The sequence below is a fragment of the Carex rostrata genome, chromosome 1 (assembly GCF_964058835.1).
Source record: "Carex rostrata chromosome 1, lpCarRost1.2, whole genome shotgun sequence".
Classification (NCBI taxonomy): domain Eukaryota; kingdom Viridiplantae; phylum Streptophyta; class Magnoliopsida; order Poales; family Cyperaceae; genus Carex; species Carex rostrata.
In genome coordinates this window covers 19057210-19082827 of record NC_135918.1, presented here as the reverse complement: position 1 = coordinate 19082827, position 25618 = coordinate 19057210, and the positions used below count along the sequence as shown (strand labels likewise).

General features: G+C 30.5%; 1 protein-coding gene across 2 annotated transcripts; it reads right to left on the bottom strand.

The window, feature by feature from the left end:
• On the bottom strand, positions 1-24220 carry LOC144562642 (scarecrow-like transcription factor 11 (SCL11)). Of its 2 annotated transcripts, XM_078311860.1 has the most exons (6): positions 3522-3666; positions 2330-2379; positions 2111-2253; positions 977-1058; positions 782-843; positions 1-452 (listed from the first exon to the last, which is right to left on the bottom strand). In XM_078311860.1, exons 2-6 carry the CDS (start codon positions 2369-2371, stop codon positions 212-214), a joined length of 570 nt encoding a protein of 189 aa, XP_078167986.1. In that variant the 5' UTR covers positions 2372-2379; positions 3522-3666; the 3' UTR covers positions 1-211. The 2 variants fall into 2 exon arrangements, with proteins under 2 accessions (XP_078167986.1, XP_078167991.1); XM_078311865.1 differs by lacking the exons at positions 2111-2253; positions 2330-2379; positions 3522-3666 and adding exons at positions 23956-24098; positions 24172-24220.
• Between the last annotated feature and the right edge of the window lie 1398 nt (positions 24221-25618).

Sequence of the window (25618 nt, the reverse complement as noted above, 5' to 3'; positions counted from 1 at the left end):
AACTACCAAATATTGATTTTCTTCAATAATTAAGATTGACATTTTAATCAATATGCAGCACAATAAAAAAAAAAGACATAAAATTGTACTTAAAAGGAAAAAAATAAAACAAAAAATTCTACCACATTTTAACTTTGAAAAGCACTCCACCAAATATGCAAAGCTCATCCAACAAAATAATAATAACCTAGAGAGAGAGAGAGAGAGAGAACTAGGGTTTGCGAGATGGTCTGAGCACATTCCAATCCAACTTGTCACGTTTCGAAGACATTTTAATCCCTTTGCTCTTCTTTCCACTATTTTCGTTCGATGAAGAAGGTTGTGAGCTTGTATCTCCATCTTTATTCTTTTGCAATTTATTTGGAGTTGGAGTTTCGCTTTCCGACCCGGGTTTCCTTTTCAGATCCGACCCGGATTCAGTTCCCGGGTTTCTGCTTCCTGATCTTTCTACCCTTCAATTGCATAGAATTTGATATTAGGTCAAAATCAAATAATAAAGATATCTCCAACTAATTGTACTGTTACACTAACAGAGTGTACCAGTACAGTATTTTTTATTAATATTAAAAGAAAATAGGGCTCTAGATGGATTATATGGGTATCCCATATATTGATCGGTAGAAAGAACCGAAAAAAAAATTCCGCTCCCTTCTAAAGGAACCCCAAAAAAAAAAAGAATTCCGGTCCCTTTAGTGATGCAATTTTTTTGTTCTTTCTACCAAAATGAAATACCCATCTATTATTTCAATATTACTTCTATAAATAAAAAATAAAAAATAACCTGACAGGACTAGAAGGAGATGATCCCGATTCATGATTGCTTACTGATGCTTCATTTAATTTCTACAAAAAAAAGAGATTTAGTAACAACTTTTTTTAAAGAGAATATCACCTCAAAATGTACAAACCGCTTTCTCATTTTTCTTTTCAAAATAGGAATAATAAACCCTAAAAAAATATAGAAGGCAAAACCTACATCAATAGAAGGATTGAATTTTCCAAAAGACATTCGTCCTTTTATTGCTCCTGGATTTGGGTTCCCTTCTATTATCACCATACTACAAAATAAATAAAAATATAAAATTTTAGTTCAATTTTGTGCCAGTGAACAATAAATATGCAACTGTGACTTGAACTGAGAGTCGGCTTAATCTCAATTTGACACAGTTGTATATAAGATTGAAAATAAAATCAAATGGAATCACAATTCTATTTAGTTTAATTTTAACAAGATATTTGCAATGATGCAAATAAAATAAATTGAAATTACAATTTTATTTAGTTTAATTTTATGCTAGTGAACCAATAAATATGCAACTGTTACCTAACTAACACTCGATTTAATCTCAATTTAACACAGTCGCAGATAAAATCGAAAATAAAATCACTTGGAATCACAATTTTATTTAATTTAATTTTAACAAGATACTGGTATTTGCAATGATGCAAATAAAATCAATTGGAATCACAATTTAATTTAATTTAATTTTATGCTAGTGAACCAACAAATATGCAACTGTGATCTGAACTAAGACTCGGTTTAATCTCAATTTGACCTGACAATGTGACAAAACACAAAAGAGACAACAAGATACTGGTATTTGCAATGATGCAAATAAAATCAATTTGAATCACAATTTTATTTAGTTCAATTTTGTGCCAGTGAACTAAAAATGCAACTGTGACCTGATATAAGACTCAGTTTAATCTCAATTTGACCCGACAATGTGACAAAACAGAAAAGAGACAACAAGATACTGGTATTTGCAATGATGCAGATCAAATTAATTGGAACCACAATTTTATTTAGTTCAATTTTGTGCCAGTGAACTAACAAATATGCAACTGTGACCTGAAATAAGACTTGGTTAAATCTCAATTTGACCGGACAATGTGACAAAACACAAAAGAGACAACAAGATACTGGTATTTGAAATGATGCAAATAAAAACAATTGGAATCAAAATTTTATTTAGTTCATTTTTGTGCCAGTGAACTAACAAATAAGCAACTGTGACCTAGAAAAACTCGGTTTAATCTCAATTTTGACCCCAACAAAGTTAAGAATTAACAAGATACTGATATTTGCAATTATGCAAATAGAACCCACCATTTTTTGGAAGATACAGAAGAATCCACAAAAGGAGAATTTAGGTCGGATTTGTCGATCTTTTCCTTCTCTATCTCATTCTCTCTATTCGCTCCTCTTTTCAATTTTTCTGTTTGTTGAGCAGCAGCTCCTCTTTGCATGAACTACAATTTTTTTTTTAATTTTAAAATTCTAAAAACAATAAACTGGAATCAGTACTGAAATCAAAAAAGATCTAACCTTGAGATTCCTGAGAGTGTTAGAGAGCTCGCGTTTTGCCATTTTTCTTTCTAGGCAAAATCAGAAAAGAAAAGGTAAAAATAAAATTGAAAATAGAGAAAAGGAAGAGGCAAAGAGGTGAGTGACATTAATAATTTAGAACACCAATTCCCCCAAATTCAATTTTAAAAGCCCAATTCAGGGAAAAGAGAGAAATTAGAAAGCAAAGAGAGGTTGAGGGAGCGATGAATATTTATAGAGTTACTAGCTCTACAAGTGCATAGAGAGGAAAGGAAATCTGAGGTGTAGATGCTGATTTTAACATATATTTAATATAACTATGACTATTTTGCCCTTGTAAAGGAAAGAAAGACTGATGTACTTCTAAGTGGTAAAGGCCCTACAGAAATCATATGACTTGAGAGGAAAATGAATTTGAATTTAACCATAAAACAATCCAGTATACCTAAACAATGCAGTATGCTTAAAATTAAAAGTTACAAAACCAATCCAGTTAAAACATTCTTAAAACAAAATTCTTAAAGCAAAATCACAACCCATAACAAGCCTCAACAGTGTTACACTTCTACCAAGAAAAAAAAAAAAAAATACAAACTTCAAATCCACAACCCACAACAAACACAAATCATGTATAACCCATTAACCCTAGCCAGACAAGCAAAGATTGATAGGACAGTGATACCAGTACAAATTATATAAGTTATTCTCAAAGCAGCACCAACAATATTTATTTAATTTTATATTAAGTCAAATCGAATCATATTTTACCAGAATATGACTAAGTCCAATTGAATCAGATTTTAGCCAAGATATATATAATTTCAGTAACTTTTTTTGAAGAAGCTGCAAATGTAACTTTATTACAAATAAATAAATTGAGTTGTATCTTTACAATTTTAACTGGTACATATCAAAACATTTATATGACCAAACAATTGCATACCAAGCTGGTACATATCAAACATTTGTATGACGAAACAGTTGCATACCAGTACTCCTATGCTAACTGTATAACTTCAACAATTATTCCAAACAGGAACCTCAATTAATTCCAAATTGCACAAATAAATATTGACTACTTATATATGGATAAAAACAACTCAAGTTTTCCACAGATCCAAAACCCTTTTCTTTTTACCAATACAAAAAACGGTTAAAAAAAATCAAAGAGTAAGGTTTGAAGAGAACTTACCTGGCAACACTAGTGATGAAGGTTGCTGAAAGAGCCAAGTTTCCTTACCCGCCCCTTCGCTCCCTTTCGTTAGCCCTTTTCGAAGGAGCACGGCCTTAGGGTTTTGAGGGAGAGCGGCTGTGCTTGTGAGGGGATGTTTTAGAGAGATGAATAAAAAGAAGGGAAATGAAAATAGGAAAGAAAGCGGAGGTCTTTGTGCGAAATACAAAACGGTGGGCCCATTTCTATTTTCCAAATTCTAATACTAAAATATCTACGTTTTAAAATAACCTTTGATTATTTTTAAAAATAAATTGGTTCTCCATTGAGTCAATTTTCTTTTTCTTTGATTATTTGAAAATCAGAATTTATTTAATTTTTTGAAAACAGAGCGAGTAGTAGTAAAATTATGTTCATATGTTATTTTAAATTTTTGAATATTTATACGGATTGAATATCGACTGGATACAGATAGGATCGGATATTTATTACAATAAAATAAAAAAAATTAAAAAACACTGAAGTTCATAATATTTAGCTAATTATAATGATGAATAATATAATTTTTTCATAATATAGATAATTAAACATAAAATCATATCAGCATCTATATCCACATGGATATTCAGATGTCGGAAATCCACATCAAAATTTTCAAATACGGATCAAATACAGATTGGATGTTATCCATACCGTGTCCACCCCGATTTTTTATTAATATCCAAAAAAAATAATAAATTTCGAATTCTGCACTCTGTTTGACAAGATTTCGAAAAATGCCCAAACTGCAGTTTTAATTCATGGTTTTAGACCCCAAAACTGCAAATTTAATTTACGGTTTTAGCTCTCTCAAAAACCGCGGAAAAAACCACTGTTTCATAAAAACAAAAATTAAAATTGCGGTTTAGATCTCAAAATATATTTATTTTCATGAAATTGGAAATTAAGTTCACAGTTTTTGGTTTTTTTTATTAAACAGAAAATGTTATAATTTATATAATTTTTGTATTGAATTATTATAAATATTTTATATACTTCTTTCAAAATAGATGAAATAATATATAATTTAATTTATTAGAAAGACTGCGACAAATAACTCGAATTAACATTTTTCAGGCTGGATTTTTTGCACCTATAAGAAAAATTAAAATATTAATTCCTTTGTGAGTGATTGGAAAAAATAAAAATGTTTTGAATCTGAGTTATTGATGCCAGTTCGAAAGTCACTTCTGGATAAATATAGAAAAATATTGTATTCTTATTTTTGAAAAAATAATAATTGGTTTCAGTTGAACTCTCAACTGAATTCCCATCATACTGTGGATTAAATTCATAGTTCTGAGTAATAAAAATCTATAACTGAATTAAATTCATGGTTTTAGTCTAAAACAACAACTTTTTTTTTTTCTGATTTTTCGAAACCATGGATTTGTTCTACGGTATTAAAAGAGCTAAAACCGTAGATTTAATTTGCGAAAAGTTGACACAAAACTATGAAATAAAATTGCAATTTGGGCATTTTTGAAAATCATGACAAATAGGATGTAGAATTCAAAATTTATTATTCTTTTTGGATATTAATAAAAATTTCGGGTTTCCACCCCTACCTTTGTCTCATTTCTTCCTCATTTGTAAAATTATAATATTCATGTAAATCTGATTCTTAAGTCATTTTTTCTGTTCCTATTCCATTGCATTGCATTGTTTGTTCTAATTAATTTTAGAGTAGGGTTAAAATGCAATTTTTTTTACTATTTATTTGGATGGGTATAAAATCACTGTTCTTGGATGGTCCAGATGCAGTGATTTTGTACCTATCTATATAAATAGTAAAAAAGTTTCAAAAAATATAAAATTTGGTCTCTAAGCACATTTTAATATGTAGAACAAGATGAACGGTTCGGATCAACTGTTTGAACTTTGTAAATGAAAATAGAGACGCAAAGTATGATTGGGGCACAAAACCAATGGTGCATTTTAACCCTTCTCTTAATTTTAAGAAGGTTCTCATCCCTTTATCCAGAGCTTACGAGAATTTATTATTCTAGTAGTAGCTATATTTTACTATTTGGGCACTTACTTTGAAATTATATATGGCTTGCTCTAGTGAATAGCAGGCCGGTATTTTAAAATTTAATTTTATATACTTGCATATATTATTTTTATTTTCTAACTAGATTGTAAGAGATATAATAATTATTAGATTTGACAAATATATTTTCTCCAACTAATAATTCATATCTATATAAAAATTAGCAATAATTTATAATTATGTGTAAATTTAATATATAATTTAGCCCTAATTATCAGTCAATCAGTATCAATTTTCTTTTTCTCATCATTAATTATTCTTTATATGGTGGTATTTTATTGCAATAAATTAGAGACAACAAATAAAAAGAGTAACCATTAGATTATTTTTTTTTAATTTCACCATATTTTATAGACTTCAACGGTCACAACAAAATGTCTAATTACTTGATAAATAGTTTTGGTGCAACTAATTAATTAATTTTCTTGAGACACGTTAGTTTAAATTGTTTTCTATTGTCAGAAAAATAACCACAAGTAGTAATTAAAATTTGATTCAGTAACAATAAATAATATTTTTGGTATAAGTGGTCATAAGTTTGAAATTCAGATAAAAAAGTTTTATAAATATTAAAAGATAAAAATAAAACTTCATCTTTCTCTTAAAAAAACACATGGGAGCGGATACCTTTTATTAATTTCTCCCTTTTCTTTATTAACCATGTAAACTAACTCAAAGTTGACAATATATCTTTATAGCACCTTAATTAAAAGAATACGAATATAAATTTTTAATTAAGTTGTATGTATTAGATTGTAAAGTGTGAGACAAACATTAATTATTGTCAACAAATTTCATGTATATCGATCTTTGACTTTATTATAACCTAACCCCTTGAAAATTCTATAAATCCTATCCCTTCTCTCCCCAACTCAATTGTTCCAATTTCATAAAAAGTTACCTGCCTGACACAGGAAAACATAGTGACATTGACGTAGCCAGAATGAAGCGATTTTTCATGATGCTTATCGTGTTTGGCCATGACGATGCTCTTGATAGAGGCTGCTGATGATGCACCAGCACCAACTCCGTTTCTTGTATCCGATGCCGTTGTCACCATACCAACGTGTGTTGCTGTTCTTGTTATCTTGTCTTTGCTAGCTCTCTAATTTTGTGAAATGTATTACAGCTTCAATAATTTTCTAAATTAATATGTATTTTCTGGTTGAATTAAGTTCAATAATTTTCTTAAATCTGTATTTTATGTGGAATTATATACACAATTGTAAGCGTTAATGTCTTATGTAACAAGAAATTATGTCAATAGTAGAAAAATGGGATCTCCTAGCACCCATTTTCTTTTGGTTTAAACAGATCATGATCAGAAGCCGATAGACCATAGCTGTGGTGGCAACTTTGTAAATAAGTCGACACATTTTCCTATCAGTACGTACAGACTTTCCTTACTGATAGGAAATTTATCCAAATTTATCCTATCGGTTGGTAACTGTTTACCGATGGAATAACTTTGAATTATATTAGCGGAACAAATGTTCAAACTGATATAACTATATCATGATATTCTTATATTGCACCGTACATTAGTACCGATATAAACGAGTTTAATTTTTTCTATTGGTTGTGTCTACGACAAAATAAAGTGGCTTTAAATAAAATGAAATTTCTCTTATCTCTCTTCTTTCTCTTTATTTGTCTTCTTTCTCTGTTAGGGTTTTGTAGCCGATCTGTTTCTCCTTTTACTATATGTCTATATATAGTGCCTTCCATTAATTACACAATAACGTGTGACTACATAAGCAATTTGTATAATTCAATACTACTCATAATCACAGGGCTTCTCGTGATCAAAGGAGGCGGTGCAGACGTGCATGCTGTCAAAGAGGTGGGAGCACCTCTGAACCTCTTTATCCTTCCTCCACATCAATGTGAGCGATACTCAAACCCAAGCTTCCATGGAGTGGATGACTTCTTAATTTGCTTTTGAAAGTTGCAATTAAAGTCATTGGAGTTACTTTAGAAGTGTGATCTTCACATGGTATGCACCTCATATATATCTCATTCTTTTGTTAATTGTGTTAATTTTAAATGCTTGGATTTTTTTTCTCTCTGATTTGTGTTAATTTATATCACTATTTCAAATTTAGGATCTGCCAAAACCAGTTTTGCCTCTAGAACACATAATATTTCATTACTTGACGGATATCACTGTTTCTCTTTGTTCGTTTTTATTTTTTCAAATGCAAACTTAAATTTGAAATAATGTGCGACTACATATATATATGCAATTTGGAAAGGAGAGTTAATGACTCCACTCCCTACTGTTGTAACATCTCCAAGGAGTTATATCGAATTGGTTGAGATCAAGTTAATGGTGATTTTATCAAATTTTCATACTTATCGGCTCTTCAAAGCTTTAAGAAGATTACCAATAAGACTAGCTAGTTCTAAAGGATGCAAGGGAAATTCTTAGATATGTGGTGGTTGTAGTTTATAGAGGGAAGAAAGTGATGTTCCGAACTTTAAGGGTTGAGATTGAGTCAATTGTGATGAAGGAGAGTGAGTCTGTTGAAGACTATTTTAATTACTAGAGTATTGCTCGTCAAAGATGTGAGAGATCGAGGTGAGATCCAACGTGAACCCGGTGCACGAAATATGGTTTATGGAGGTATTGAATATTATAGTGTTTTTATGAAAAAAAATGAACTAGTTTAAAAATTTTAATTATATGAACACACTAGAAATTCTCCATTTATATTAAAGCATGGTACTAACAACATTTTATATTCTTTATATTTATAAATAAACGAAAGTTCCTGTTTGTGAGGCTTAATTAATTTTGTACGGAACCGAATTCGAAGTGTTATATTATTATTAACACCATATTGTACACAAATACTCACAATAAAAATGCGCCGTGAAATCTCACAAGATTACAAACATAGCCAAGTAATATATCTAGCTAGTATTAATTACTTAACAATGCTATTCCAAACATAGTTGATTAACAATGCTATTTTAAAGTATTCCTTGTTCAAACACAGTTTAATTTAACAAAATAGAGGACATCTATTATTGTTCACAAATCACTAGACTGAAAGTGGATATAACTAACCATGTAAATTAAATTTGATTTATAGATTCATAAATTGTACTGTTCAAATATCAATCAAATTAATTAGTTGTTTTGGCAGATTAAGGGTGCCCCACCAATCTAGTTTCTAATATCTTGCCCGGTTCGAACCACCACCCCTTCACCTAACCCCAGGCAAGCTCGACAAGCGATGACCTTTGCTGGACCAGCTTACGCGTCATGTCCGCCTGAAGCATGTTGTTTGCTTCAACCGGGTTTATCTTTGCTGCTGAGGTCATCCAGTGTGGGCCCCACAAGCGATGACGACGCATCGAGAACCTTGCAAAGTTTGTTGAAGTTTTAGTAGTTTCTGTGCACTGGGTGTTTAATTAGGTGATTTGTAAAAAGTTTCTGTCTTTGAGTGTGTAGGTTGTAAAATACAATTTATAAATCTTCATTGATTGTTTTCTATAGAAATGAAATGGTTAGGCTCAAATGTTTTCATATTGTATTAATGTTGATTTTCTCCAATATTTTAATTTATTATACTAGAAATATAATTAGTTGAATAGTTGAAAAATAATGATTATCTTTATAAAATATTGGCAAAATATGATGGACTTAGTTGATGATTTATTATCTTAGCTTAGTTGATCACTTATTTAAAGACAAGACTTCATGCAAATATTATTGCCCATTGTTAGGAAGTTCATCACAAATGTTGCTTTCTTACCTATTAGTATACTATTCACACAATTAATATTGTTTTATTTAAGTATGTAGTTATTTATACAGTTTGGTTGTTATGTTTTGTATTCAAATTGAATTTAACCGAACCATTCTTTACATGAATTGATAATTTGTAGTTTTTATCTAAACGATTTATTAGATATCAAAGTATAATATAATTTTTTCTTCAAAAAATTATAAATTATTTTTTCCGAAGAATTCTAGAATTGCATGAACATTGAAAAATAACTTAAAGATCGTGAGGGATTAATTTATATTAAAGAATGGTACTAATAAAATTATTTTTTCTATTTATAAATAAAAGAAAGTTCTTGTTTGCAAGCCTTTGTTACGGAACCGAATTCAAAGTGTTATATTATTATTAACACCTATATATTGTTGTACACAAATACTCACAAGAAAAATGCACCGTGAAATCTCACAAGATTACAAACATATATAGCCAACTAATATATTTATTATTAGTTAACAATGCTATTACAAACATAGTTGGTTAACAATGCTATTTAAGTTGATATCTATTATTGTTCACAAATCACTAGACCGAAAGTGGATATAACAATTAAACCATGTAAATTTTATTTATAGGTTCATAAATGGTACGGTTCAAATTAATATATATCAATCAAACAAGTTGTTTTGGCAGATTAAGAATTAAGGGCGACCCCACCCATCTAGTTTCTAATATATTATTTAGGTAAATTAATGAGACGTATATAGATAAAATTAGGAGCACATATTTGGAAGGTACCTTTTTTAAAAAGAAAATTGCACACTAAAAATATAAACTGCACCGCCGGCCTTTCTATATATATTTCATTCAACCAATTACCACCTCTCCCCTATTATATAAGCATTCATTTGATTTTCTTGGTCTCTCATCCTTTCTCCTCTCTATAATCTCTGTTTCTCACACAAACAATCTCCTCTTCTTTGCATGAAGGATCATAATCCAACCACAACAAAACAAAGAAGAATAATTATGGGAATGAAAAAGATACCAATTAATTAAGAAGGAGTCGGCTAGTGAGAGGATCTACGAACCTTCAAAACCCTTTACGAATGGGAGAGAAGATCTCGCCCGGTTCGAACCACCACCCCTTCACCTAACCCCAAGCAAGCTCGACAAGCGATGACCTTTGCTGGACCAGTTTCCGCGTCCCGTGCACCTGAAGCATGTTGTTTGCCTCAACCGGGTTTATATTTGCTGCTGAGCTCATCCAGTGTGGGCTCCACAAGCGATGACGAGGCATCGAGAACCTTGCCAAGTTTGCTCAAGTTGTAGTACTTTCTGTGCTGCATGCTGAACCAGTTTAACTATGTCATGCTGAACCAGTTGTAGTACTATTTTTAGGTTCGGCTGCTTATGTTTCCGTTTTGTTATATATGCATTAATTTGTTTGTTATTTGTTAATTATGTTTAAACATGTTGTATCACTCTATTTCTTATTCCTTGTTATTAATTGCTATTGATACACTCTTTGGTTCAATAAAAGCACATGGCAACTACTGCCAGGTTATATATATAAAAAGGTTTATACGTACATGTCTATCTAGATCAAACGCTCTTTATATTTTTTATTTGTTACAAGTTTGTCATAGGTTTGTATAGAGTATTAAAGTACAATGAATAAAACTTGATAAAATTTGTTTATAATTTTTGTTCTCATTCTAAAAATTTGTTTTATCTCAATTAAATATTGCCTGTTGTTGTGGTTTATTTTTATTCACCATTTAAAGGATATGTCAATTATATATATAGAGACAGATTGGCTGCTTAGAACAAAATGGTAATTCCTTAACCTTGGTACGTACTACACTACTAGAAATTAGTTTTGCGATTTCAAAGCCTGACCGGTCGATCCAAACAGTTAGATGTACTATCTATATTAAAACATGCAATTAAGAAAAACAATTACATTTTTTGAATTTTTTTTACTATTTATTAAGATGGTTTGAAAATTGCTGGTTTTAATAAATAGTAAAAAAAACTTATGGACTACTGAATACAACGATTTTCAAATCATCTTAATAAATAGTAAAAAATTTCTAAAAAAATATAAAATTTGGTATCCGAGTACATTTTAATTTCAAAAATTGTAAAATTTTCAACCCAAATGTTTCTTATCAAATTGAACTTGCATTCTTTTTTCTCTAAAGAGAAGAAATCTAATATATTGGGTACTAGATTTGTAATTCAGTTAATTGATGATACTAGAATTCCAATCATCTCCTTTGTTAATTCTTGGAAATACGATTAAGAAACTCAAGATTTAATTCTAGAGGCTGCTATTGTAAGAGCCTCAATTTTTTTTTTTTTTTTTGTTATTCCTATTTTGTCCTAAATGACAATTTTGGTTCTTTTTATCTAAAATTTTACGTATTACTTTTCGAGTTTTATCCATTAATCATTAAATATTCTAATTTAGAAGTTTTGATTTCTATTTAAATTTAAAGATGATTAAGTTTTATATCCTAGTGCTTTTATTTTACATTTAGTTTGACAGCTAAATCATGGTTTAAATAAATTCATTTTGGGGAAAGAGAAATTAATTCTTTTCAAAATCAATCTTTGCCAGTGATGTGGGCTCTACAAATAAAACAAGTGTATTGTATTTTAATTTGTATATATAGATAGAGATGTGGTTTAATTTGATCTGTCTTGACTCCATCTTACTCTCCATGTTTCACATTTTGTTTAGCAGTTTAAGTGCGCAGTAGAAATTTTTTCTTTTGAATTGTAAATCAATGAATGTAATAATTTTTTGTGAATATGTCCCTATCATGAATGATAAGCGCGCAATTGCAACATATCTCATCTATGTTGAAGCATTTTGATGCAATAGAAAAAAAAAAAGCTGACAAACTGATAATGTAGATAAAAAATTAAACTAAAAAAAAACGAATGCCATAAAAAATTAAACTAAGAATAGACGCACAACAAAAAATAATAAACCATAAATTAATGCACACTTAATGAGATTGTCAAGTCATTGGACGTTAGTTATTAGAGTGCCTCTAGCTAGCACACTTAAATAATTAGATTTTCAAGGGTATGAAAAAAGTAAACAATTAGAAAGTATAAAGAATAGTAAAGATTAAGAAAACAAAACCCAAAATGTAAAATAAGGAAGTTGGAAGTTGGAACGTTATGTTGTTGGATGTGATGTGCTCACCAAAATAATTAAGGAAGTTGGAAGTTGAAACCCAAAACAAAATTCAAGTCCTGCGAGATCAAATCAACTACTTTCAGCTTGACCCTTGTGCTCGCCTTGCAATTCTTGAGGCCCTTTGTTGCTCGAATTATTTTTCTTTGAGCCTTTAGTGCTCGTGAGCCTATTCCGTACTCGTGTCGTGTGACTTACCAGAAGATTGTAAGGCCTCACCGGTTTCACTTTGTATTCCTTTCTTATTGGGTAAAGAAAGGTACGCTATCTCGAAGGTCCCTGGTCCTAGAGACGTACACGTTAGTGCTTAACTCTCTTGTCAATTGTCTCTAAACTCTACTTTTTACTTTATTTATTTTATATTTTAGTTTAGGACCGAGTTATCCTAGTTTCCGTCAAAAATAATAATAAGACACACTAAGGACTTAGATTAAAAGTTTAAAATGATCATATTCACCTCCCTCTAAGTGCCTTTGGGACTAACAATATGTTATTAATTTGTTTTGCGTGGGTAATTGAGCTTTAACATAACGTAAATATGTATATATTTTTTTGAGAAGAGCAAATATGTATATATTTCATCTCTCAACATGCTTGTCGTGTAATCTAACCTACGTATTAATTGTTTAATCTTAGAGATTCATGTAACTCATCGTTTGCTAATTAGGCTCGAAGACCAGCTGACACCTAAACTGTTTCAGCACCATAAATTATTAAAAAATCTAACGTACGTACTAATTGTTTTAACCAGTTATCTACTTTTTCTTGGAGGAAGTACAACTGTCTGCGCTTCATTTGATTCCCTTCTGATTTGTATAACCTTAAAACATCGTTGCTACCAACGTCATTCTATTTATATTTTATTTCAAACAAATAATAGAATGACGTTAATTGGTAGAGCCTGTCATTTTATTTATTCGTAATTCAATCAACAATGATCACATTATGAATACAAGTTAATGACATGAATCATGCTGTGGATGTGTAGCGTATAAACTACACTCAATATTGTGATCTTATGATTCCTATTTCTAATATATTAACCACTTAAAACTTAAAGCCATTTTTTTAAAATTTCTTGTAAAATGCATATATAATAAAATAAACCATTTGCAAATAGAAGTCAAAACAACATAAATACAGGATAAAAATTGAAACATAATATATATCCTTTCGCAAAACTAATTAAAAATTATACACAGCCATTGATCTAGCTATATATAGTGAGACACACGTATAATTAAGTGAAATTAATTATCAGATAACAAACAAAGAGCGGTTAGGCTCAAATAGCGGCGGTTAGGCTCACATAGCATCGTATGATCACTGTCTAAGAGCTGGAATGAGGAATCCTCTCTCAGCTGACCCCTGTATAACGCAGAAACATATTTCATTATTATTTCGAATAACATGTCAAATGTCTATTTAATTATGGTCTATTAGATGGTGTACATATACTATCTCTACATTGCACGAGTATCAGTTTAAATACTAAAGGATGCACGCTTGAATATTAATAAATTATTTACGATTCAACTGAGGGTTATGTAAATTAGAGCTTAATTAATGTTTCCGTATATGGTTTAAGTTAACAATAATGAACCTATGCAGCTTGGGGTTTAAGTTATTATTAGTTTGTTATCCTACCTATTATACATAGCCGTAGGAATCGACTCGACTCTAGCAAGCTGCTCCATTCCACCCATGGAAGAAAAAGGGAGCATTGGCAGTGCCGTGCTCGTTGAGGCCATTGGATCCCTGCATGAAACAATGATTACATAAAAAATTAAATCATTAATTGCACCTATGTGCTATTTCTTAATCACCTTTTTAATTAGCATAAACCCACAGCATTTTTGTTACTAATATATTTGTGTTTGCTTAATTACATGCACTCTTACTTGACAGTACGTATTACACAAGTTTGAAACTTAAGCTGAGGTTATATACATTATGATTCTTATTTTCTTAACGCATGTTAGCTTTATGTTATCTAACCTCTGATATGAAAAAGGGGTGGGATTGAACATCTGATAATTGTCACCGTAATTTGTAACTATATGTAACAATTATAATTTAGTGTGACATAAATCAAAATATTAAATATTTCTAAATTTTACCATTGATCAGGATAACCAGACTTCTCTTGCTGTACAATGTGTACCTAGATAAAGAGAAGCAAATGCGTATCACTTGACACTGCAGTACTCTTGTTGCTCATCAATCATATACAATATTCGTTCTTGTGTGATACATATATGGTCCTCACCTCAAACAATTTTTTAATTATTCACACACGACAATCATATGAACTGCTTGCACTTTCAATCTATCTATGTAATCCTATGGTTTTGTAAATCTTTATCTTTTTGTTTTTAAATTATTTACTCCTATTGATACTTGAGAAAAGGGGAGAAGAAATTCTCAGAAAACACGACACATTACCAGCTCTTGTTCTGTTTTTGATAATGACTCCAGGATAGAACATTCCATCGCCGTAAGTTCATCAAACCGCTCTATGGCATCAATTTCATTGATATTTCTGAAATTATACAAAAGAAGGTTATATATATATATATATATATAATTGGGAAATAAACTATAAAAATATATTTGGCAACTAATTGATAGAAGTGAAAATAATGATATATATCCAGAAAGGGCTTTGTATGATACTGGTTCTCGAGTGCATATTTTTATGTACAGAAACTGTAAAGTGGGTGTTGATAAAAAATGACATATCTGATATATGCCTTTGTTATTACGGAAGCAGATGTCAATCGAGTACCAGTTTTACTGTATCAATTGATCCTTGAGTGAGAAGAAAACAGATCCTAATTTCTGCTTATGATCTATTTGCATAGCTTGAAACCTTGACTGAGAAGGAATTAAAATTTAAAAAATATGATGCTTTTTTATTTTTTAAAGCTAGTTAGATTTATATTACCTTAGAGGTCCCAATTGACTCTCTATTGTAGATATTTCTTGCTTTATATGCTCAGTATCGGTCTCCTATCAAATTAAAAAAGCAATCAATCAATATTTTGTGCTCTTAGAAAAATTAAACAAACTAGAAATAGAATGACAACGATATTTTAAGCCTTGGAATTTACCAGAGGGCTATGGTTCTTATTAATGGCCTTCATGCTGCACCCAAGCAAACAAATCAAGATATCAGAATTAAACGTTTTACAAAAATAACTTGAACGACTAACAACACAGTACAATATTCAAATTTTATTTTACCAGTTTGATAACCTATTTTTATGATTTATTCCTTTGGAGTTTGGATCTTTGCAGTTGTAAATTAGGTTTTAATACAAACATGTTGAGTACAAGGTACTTTCATATTTAAAAACTGGAAAGAAAGATTAAGATAAGCAGACCCATGATCCATAAGAGAGAGAGCATTGATTGGATGGCTGTCTTTTTTATATGACTTCTGCAGAATCTACAAAAACAAACAACAATATGTAAGATTTATCATTAACTTTGTAAAAATTTGCACTAATGTGAAAAGAGATCGTTCTTTTAACATATACAAATAGCAGAATTCGAGATCTTACTTCCATGCGGTCTCGCCTTCTGTAAATTGAAAAAAAAAAAAAAGTAGAGCATAATATTAGAAATATAATAAAGATGAAAGAAATATATCAAGAAAAAATAAATAAACTAGCTTAAAAATTAAACAGTTGACAAAAGACGTACGAGTTGTCAAGGTTCTGTTGAGATTCTGAAAGAAATTTCTGCACAACTCCATCGAAAGTGCTGAGATAAGAAAATAAAAACAAATCAGTTTAAACTCCTAAACTGCATAACTTGTCTTATTTCAGAAATAAAAAAGAAGATAGCGTAGCAAAGTAGGGTTGGGGTGCAAGCTATTATGAATCTATTGCTTCCAAACATGTAATTAATATGATTGGCTAGAACAGTTAATTATGCATGGATATAATAAGATACATATTAATTTGAAGTGAGCAATTGATTTAAGTACCTGTTCTCTCCATGACATGTAAGATGGTATTGGCCGTTGGGGTCACGCATGAGAAGAAGCACCTGAGCATCAGATAAGATGGAAAGCTCCTTGGCTTTCTTCTTGATGCTTTCTGATCTCTTATATTTAAATGTACCTCTCCTGTGACTAGCCGGCTCCAACTTCTTAATTGATATCTTATTCCTTCCCATAATTAATTAATTTTCTTTGTTGTGGTTGGATTATGATCCTTGAAGCAAAGAAGAGGAGTTTGTTTTTGTGAGATACAGAAATTATAGAGAGGAGAGAGGATGAGAGACCAAGAAAAATAAAATGAATCCTTATATAGGCGGGGAGAGCGGGTTGGTTCCATGAAATATAGAAAGGCGGTGGTGTATTATATTTTTAGTGTGCAATTCTTTTTTATAAAAAAGTACCTTCCTAATATGTGCTCGTAATTTTATCTATATACGTCTCATTTATCTAAAACTGTGTAAGTTACTTCATGCCTAAGTTAATCAAGTAATCACGATGTATATCATATCTACTTTCGGTCTAGTGATTTGTGAACAATAATAGATATTTCCTATTTCCTTAATTAAACTGTGTTTGAATAAGGAATACTTTAAAATAGCATTGTTAACTAACTATTACAGTGAAATATATATATTAGTTGGCTATATTTGTAATCTGGTGGGATTTCTCGGCGCATTTTTTTTGTGAACAATATGGTGTTAATAATAATATAACACTTCGAATTCGGTTCCGTACCAAAGGCTCGCAAACAGGAACTTTCTGTTATTTATAAATAGAAAATATAATCTTATTTGTACGTAACAAGTTTTAATATAAATTGGGAATTTCTAGTGTGCTCATATAAATTTTGTAAACTAGTCCATTTTTTAATTGAAACACCATAATATTCAATCTCCACAAAACTTAATAGTTTCTTCTTTATCCATATATTTATATCAGTTATTTAATTTTTTTTTGACAAATATATATTTTCGTTTTAAATGGAGATGGCATGTATGTCTAATAGTTTTATTCATTCCCAGTATTTTGATAATGTCAATTTATATAGTGAAAATCACTATTTTTTACTACGAAAATGGTGAAAAAGCATATGCAGAGTATCTATTTTTCCGAATAATTCACCGCAAACGCATTTTTAGGCTATTTTAGCAGGTTTTGGAGAAAGTTGCATATTTAGGCCGCAAACAGAGCAAAAATGTCATATTTAGGCCAATTCTGAAGAAAACATCAAAATAGGACATCACATAGAGTATGCAACACCTCGATCACATGAAATGCACAACATGCAACATGGTGAAATCACAGAAAATTCGGCTAAGTCAAAGTGCCTTGCGGTATAAGGTATATCGTGGGTTCAAGCCTAGGCCGCAAGGGCAAACGCTGGACCAGTTTAACTATGTCAATTGCACATGAGACAGGGATGATGAGCTCTTTGGTTCGGCTGCATGTTTCCGTTTTGTTATACATGCATTAATTTGTTTGTTATTTGTTAAATTATGTTTAAACATGTTGTATTACTCTATTCCTTGTTATTGCTACTAAAATACTCTTTGGTTCAATAAAAGCACATGGCAACTGCCAGGTTATATATAAAAAAAAGAGTTTATACGTACATGTGTATCACTAGCTAGATCAAACGCTGGTTATATTTTTTATTTGTTATAAGTTTTTTTTGAAGATCAGAATTTGCTATAAGTTAGACATAGGTTTATAGAAAGCACAATGAATAAAGCTTGATAAAATGTTGTTTATAATTTTTGTTCTCATTCTAAAAAAAATATTTTATCTCAATTAAATATTGCTTGTTGTTGTGTTTTATTTTTATTCACCATTTAAAGGATATGTCAATTTATATATAGAGAGAGACAGATTGGCTAAGATCAAAATGGTAATTCCTGCACCTTGGTACTACGTACACTACTAGAAATTAGTTTTTTGCGATTTTCAAAGCCTGGCCGGTTGATCCAAACCGTTAGATGTATTATCTATATTAAAATATGCAATTAAGAAAAACAATTACATTTTTCAGAATTTTTTTATTATTTATTATGATGGTTTGAAAATTGTTGATTTTAATAAACAGTAAAAGAAACTTCTGGACTACTGAATACACTAATTTTCAAACCATCTTAATAAATAGTAAAAAAATTCTAAAAAAATATATATATAAAATTTGGTCTCCGAACACATTTTAATTCCAAAAATTGTAAAATTTTCAACCCAAATGTTTCTTATGAAATTGAACTTGCATTTTTTTTCTCTAAAGAGAAGAAATCTAATATATTGGGTACTAGATTTCTAATTCAGTTAATTGATGATACTAGAATTGCAATCATCTCCTTTGTTAATTATTGGAAATACGATTAAGAAACACAAGATTTAATTCTAGAGGCTGCTTGTAAGAGCCCCATTTTTTTTTGTTATTCCTATTTTGTCCTGAATGACAATTTGGTTCTTTTTATCTAAAATTTTACTTATTACTTTTTGAGTTCTATCCATTAATCATTAAATATTCTAATTTCGAAGTTTTGATTTCTATTTAAATTTAAAGATGATTAAGTTTTATATCCTAGTGCTTTTATTTTACATTTAGTTTGACAGCTAAATCATGGTTTAAATAAATTCATTTTGGGGAAAGAGAAATTAATTCTTTTCAAAATCAATCTTTGCCAGTAATGTGGGCTCTACAAATAAAACAAGTGTATTGTAGTTTAATTTGTATATATAGATAGAGATGTGGTTTAATTTGATCTGTCTTGACTCCATCTTACTCTCCATGTTTCACATTTTGTTTAGCAGTTTAAGTGCGCAGTAGAAATTTTTTGTTTTGAATTTTAAATCAATGAATGTAATAATTTTTTGTGGATATGTCCCTATCATGAATGATAAGCGCGCAATTGCAACATATCTCATCTATGTTGAAGCATTTTGATGTAATAGAAAAAAAAAGAGCTGACAAAACTGTAGATAAAAAATTAAACTAAAAAAAAACCAATGCCATAAAAAATTAAACTAAGAATAGATGCACAATAAAAATAATAAATAATAAATTAATGCACACTTAATGAGATTGTCAAGTCATTGGACGTTAGTTATTAGAGTGCCTCTAACTAGCACACGTAATTAATTAGATTTTCGAGGGTATGAAAAATGTACCAAAATTAGAAAGTATTGAAGAATAGTAAAGATTAATTAAGAAAACAATAAAACCCAAAATGTAAAATAAGGAAGTTGGAAGTTGGAACATTATGTTGTTGGATGTGATGTGCAAAAATAGGGTGTGATGTGCTCACCAAAATAAGGAAGTTGAAAGTTGGAACCCAAAACAAAATCTAAGTTCTGCGAGATCAAATCAACTACTACTAGCTTGAGCCTTTTGCTTGCCTTGCAACCCTTGAGCCCTTTGTCGCTCGAATTGTTTTTCTTTGAGCCTTTAGTGCTCGTGAGCTGATTTCTTGCTCGTGCCGTGTGACTTCCCAGAAGATTGTAAGGGCTCATCGGTTTTATCTTGTACTTCTTTTGCATTGGGCACAGAAAAGCACGCTATCTCGAAGGTCCCGGGCCGCGGAGACGTATGCTTTAGTGCCGAACTCCGTCAACAACTCTTGTATCAATTGTCTCTAAACTTTACTTTTTTACTTTATTTATTTTATATTTTAATTTAGAACTGAGTTATTATAGTTTTCTTTAAGAATAATTATAAGACACACTAGAGACTTATAACTTAGATTAAAAGTTTAATATGATCCTATTCATCTCCCCCTAAATGCTTTTGAGACCAACAATATGTTATTAATTTGTTTAGCGTGGATAATTGAGCTTTTACATAACGTAAATATGTATATATTTTTTTTTGACAAGAGCAAATATGTATATATTTCATCTCTCAATATGCTTATCGTGTAATTTAACCTACGTACTAATTGTTTTATCTTAGAGATTGATGTAACTCATCGTTTGCTACTTAGGCTCGAAGACCTGACACCTAAACTGTTTCCGCACCATAAATTATTAAAAATCTAACGTACGTACTAATTGTTTTAACCACTTATCTACTTTCTTTTGGAGGAAGGTACAACTTTCTGCGCTTCATTTGATTCCCTTCTGATTTGTATAATCTTAATATAATTCTAGGATAGACTCTATAAATCATATTTATATTTAATTTTAAACAAATAATAGAATGACGTTGGTAGAGCTTGTCATTCTATTTATTCGTAACTCCAACAATGATCACATTACTAACACAAGCAAGGTTCTAAATAGTGCCCGATAGCAGCGCTATAGAACCGCTATAGTGATTTCGGACCATAAAAAGCTATGGCGCTATAGCGCGCTATTTCACGCTATATGGCCATAGCTCCATCTTTTTAACCATGCCGCTATGACGCGATAAACGTTATTTAAACCTTTGAATACAAGTAAATGACATGAATGATGTGGATGTGTAGCATATATAAATTATACTCAAAATTGTGATCTTATATATGGTGCCTATTTCTAACATATTCACCACTTAAAACTTAAAGCCATTTTTTTTTAATTTCTTGTAAAATGCATATATAATAAAATAAACCATTTGCAAATAGAAGTCAAAACAACATAAATACAGGATAAAAATAGAAACATAATAAATATCCTTTTGCAAAACAAATAAAAATTATACACAGCCATTGATCTAGCTATATATAGTGAGACACACGTATAATTAAGTGAAATTAATTATCAGATAACAAACAAAGAGCGGTTAGGCTCAAATAGTGGCGGTTAGGCTCACATAGCATCGTATGATCACTGTCTAAGAGCTGGAATGAGGAATCCTCTCTCAGCTGACCCCTGTATAACGCAGAAACATATTTAATTATGGTCTATTAGATGGTGTACATATACTATCTCTACATTGCACGAGTATCAGTTTAAATACTAAAGGATGTACGCTTAAATATTAATAAATTATTTACGATTCAACTGAGGGTTATGTAAATTAGAGCTTAATTAATGTTTCCGTATATGGTTTAAGTTAACAATAATGAACCTATGCAGCTTGGGGTTTAAGTTATTATTAGTTTGTTATCCTACCTATTATACATAGCCGTAGGAATCGACTCTTGCAAGCTGCTCCATTCCACCCATGGAAGGAAAAGGGAGCATTGGCAGTGCCGTGCTCGTTGAGGCCATTGGATCCCTGCTGAAACAATGATTACATAAAAAATTAAATCATTCATTGCACCTCTGTGTGCTATTTTTTAATCACCTCTTTAATTAGCATAAACCAACAGCCTTTTTGTTACTAATATATATCTGTTTGCTTAATTACATGCACTATTACTTGACAGTACGTATTACACGAGTTTGAAACTTAAGCTGAGGTTATATACATTCTGATTCTTATTTTCTTAACTTATGTAAGCTTTATGTTATCTAACCTCTGATATGAAAAAGGGGTGGGATTGAACATCTGATAATTGTCACCATAATTTGTTGCCGGTAAATTATCCCTGCAGAGAACCATATATAATAACTATATGTAACAATTATAATTTATAGTGACATAAATCAAAATATTAAATATTTCTAAATTTTACCATTGATCAGGATAACCAGACTTCTCTTGCTGTACAATGTGTACCTAGATAAAGAGAAGCAAATGCATATCAAAGAGTGCAATTTCATCTTCGGTATTTAGAATTGCTATCACTTGACACTACAGTACTCTTGTTGCTCATCAATCATATACAGTACTCGCTCTTGTGTGATACATATATGGTCGTCACCTCAATCAATTTTTTAATTAATTAAACACGACAATCGTATGAACTGCTTGCACTTTCAATCTATCTATGTAATCCTATGGTTTTGTAAATCTTAATCTTTCTGTTTTTAAATTATTAACTCCTATTGATATGTACTTGAGAAAAGGGGAGAAGAAATTTTCAGAAAAATACGACATATTACCATTTCCTGTTCATTTTTTGATAATGACTCCATGATAGAACATTCCATCGCCGTAAGTTCATCAAACCGCTCAATGGCATCAATTTCATTGATTTTTCTGAAATTATACAAAAGAAGGTTATATATATATAATTGGGAAATAAAAATATAAAAATATATTTGGCAACTAATTGATAGAAGTGAAAATAATGATATCTAGAAAAGGCTTTGCATCATACTACTCGAGTGCATATTGTTATGTACAGAAACTGTAAAGTGGGTATTGATCAAAACTGACATATCTGATATATGCCTTTGTTATTACGGAAGCAGATGTCAACCGAGTACCAGTTTTACTGTATTAATTTATCCTTGACTGAGAAGAAAACAGATCATAATTTCTGCTTATGATCTATTTGCATAGCTTGAAACCTTGACTGAGAAGGAATTAATATTTAAAAAATATGAAGCTTTTTAATTTTTTAAAGTTAGTTAGATCTATATTACCTTAGAGGTCCCAATTGACTCTCTATTGTAGATATTTCTTGCTTTATATGCTCAGTATCGATCTCCTATCAAATTAATAAAAGCAATCAATCAATATTTTGTGCTCTTAGTAAAATTAAACAAACTAGAAATAGAATGACAACGACATTTTAAGCCTTGGAATTTACCAGAAGGCTATGGTTCTTATTAATGGCCTTCATACTGCACCCAAGAAAACAAATCAAGATATCAGAATTAAACGTTTTACAATAATAACTTGAAGGACTAACAACACCGTACAATATTAAAGTTTTATTTTACCAGTTTGATAATCTATTTTTATGAGTTATTCCTTTGGATCTTTGGAGTTGTAAATTAGGTTTTAATACAGACATGTTGAGTACAAGGTACTTTCGTATTTAGAAACTGGAAAGAAAGATTAAGATAAGCAGACCCATGATCCATAAGAGAGAGAGCATTGATTGCGTGGCTGTCTTTTTTATATGACTTCTGCAGAATCTACAAAAACAAACAACAATATGTAACATTTATCCAGTGTGGGCCCCACAAGCGATGACGAGGCATCAAGAACCTTGCGAAGTTTGCTCAAGCTGTAGTACTTCTGTGCGGCGGGTGTTTGATTTGGAGATTCTTAAAAAGTTGATGTCTGTGACTGTGTATGTTGTAAAAGGGACTTCAATTTGCTCTGAGTTCCTCTGTGTATTTTTTCAAAAGTGGTAAAAGGGAATGAATTGGGGGCTAATTTGATCAATATACTTTTTACTTTAGGGTCCATAACTAGTCTCTAAGATTAAAAATAAATAAAATCATAAAATTGTACTAAAAAGGAAAAATTAAAACAAAAAATTCTACCACATTTTCACTTTGCAAAGCACTGCACCAAATATGCAAATCTCAATTTTGATCCAAACAAAGTTAAGTATTAACAAGATACTGGTATTTACAATTATACAAATAGAACCCACCAATTTTTTGAAGATACGGAAGAATCCCCAAAAGGCAAATTTCGGTCGGATTTGTCGATCTTTTCCTCCTCTATCTCATTATCTCTATCCTTTCCTCTTTTCGATTTCTCTGGTTGTTGAGCACCAGCTCCTCTTTGCATGAACTACAAAAAATTTAATAGTTTATTGAAAACAAAAAATCAACTGGAATCAGTACTGAATAGGATAATAACTAACCTTGAGATTCCTGAGAGTGTTAGAGAGCTTGTGTTTCGCCATTTTTCTATGCAGGATTTCTTCATGGATTGTTTTCTATAGAAATGAAATGGTTAGCCTCAAATTTTTTCATATTGTATTAATGTTGATTTTCTCCAATATTTTAATTCATTATACTAGAAAATATTTAGTTGAATAGTTGAAAAATATGATTATCTTTATAAAATATTGGCAAAATATGACAGACTTAGTTGATGACTTACATATTATCTTTGCTCAGTTGATCACTTATTTAAAGACAAGACTTCATGCAAATATTATTGCCCATTGTTAGGAAGTTCATCACAAAAGTTGCTTTCTTAGCTATTAATATTGTTTTATTTAAGTACGTATGTAGTTATTTATACAGTTTGGTTGTTATGTTTTGTATTCAAATTGATTTTAAATGAACCATTCGTTTTACATTAATAATTTGTAGTTTTATCAAAATAATTTAGATATCAAAGTATAAATCATTTTTTCTTCAAAAATTTATAAATTATTTTTTCCGAAGAATTCTAAAATTGCATGAACATTGAAAAATAACTTAAAGATCGTGTGGGATTAATTTATATTAAAGAATGGTACTAATAATATTATTTTTTCTATTTATAAATAAAAGAAAGTTCTTGTTTGCAAGCCTTTGTTACGGAACCGAATTCAAAGTGTTATATTATTATTAACACCATATTGTTGTACACAAATAATCACAAGAAAAATGCGCCATGAAATCTCACAAGATTAGAAACATAGCCAACTAATATATTTATTATTAGTTAACAATGTGACGCAAAGCGGTCCCGATACGATCTTGCCCGTTAAGCTCACGTAGTCGGTTTAATGGTAGTAGAGAAGAGTTTTACCAGTTGACACAAAATGGTCCCGATACTATCTTGCCCGATAAGCTCAAGTACTCAGTTTTATGGTAAAAGAGAAGAGTAAAGAGTCACAAAGAACACAATCAAACAAAACACAACTTTCTATTCAATAATCAACACTGCCCCAACAGGGGATTGCCATACATTTTTAAAGTAAAACAAGATTAAATGCTATCCTAGGAAATACAAAATATTAAATACTGTCAATGCTCATTTTTTTTTGTAAACTAATAAGAGTTTAATTCTTATCAAATCCCAAGCGGTCAAAGTAAATAAATAGATTAATTTTCTCAAAGACTTCTAGTCCTAGAAGGCCACTCGTGCATGTATCTTGATAAAAAATAATTATTCAATCAACTTGTAGAATTAATTCCTTCAAAGTTCGGCCCAGGCTATTAAATTTGTGGATCATATTTCAAGTTGAATATATATATACTTGATCTGTCTGGATTTGTTGTGACCATTGTCTACATCCGAATATGAATCAGATATGTCTTCAGTACGCACCGCGTCAGGCTCCCCGGGTTGGTTGAAGCTTGTCCTCAAGCTTA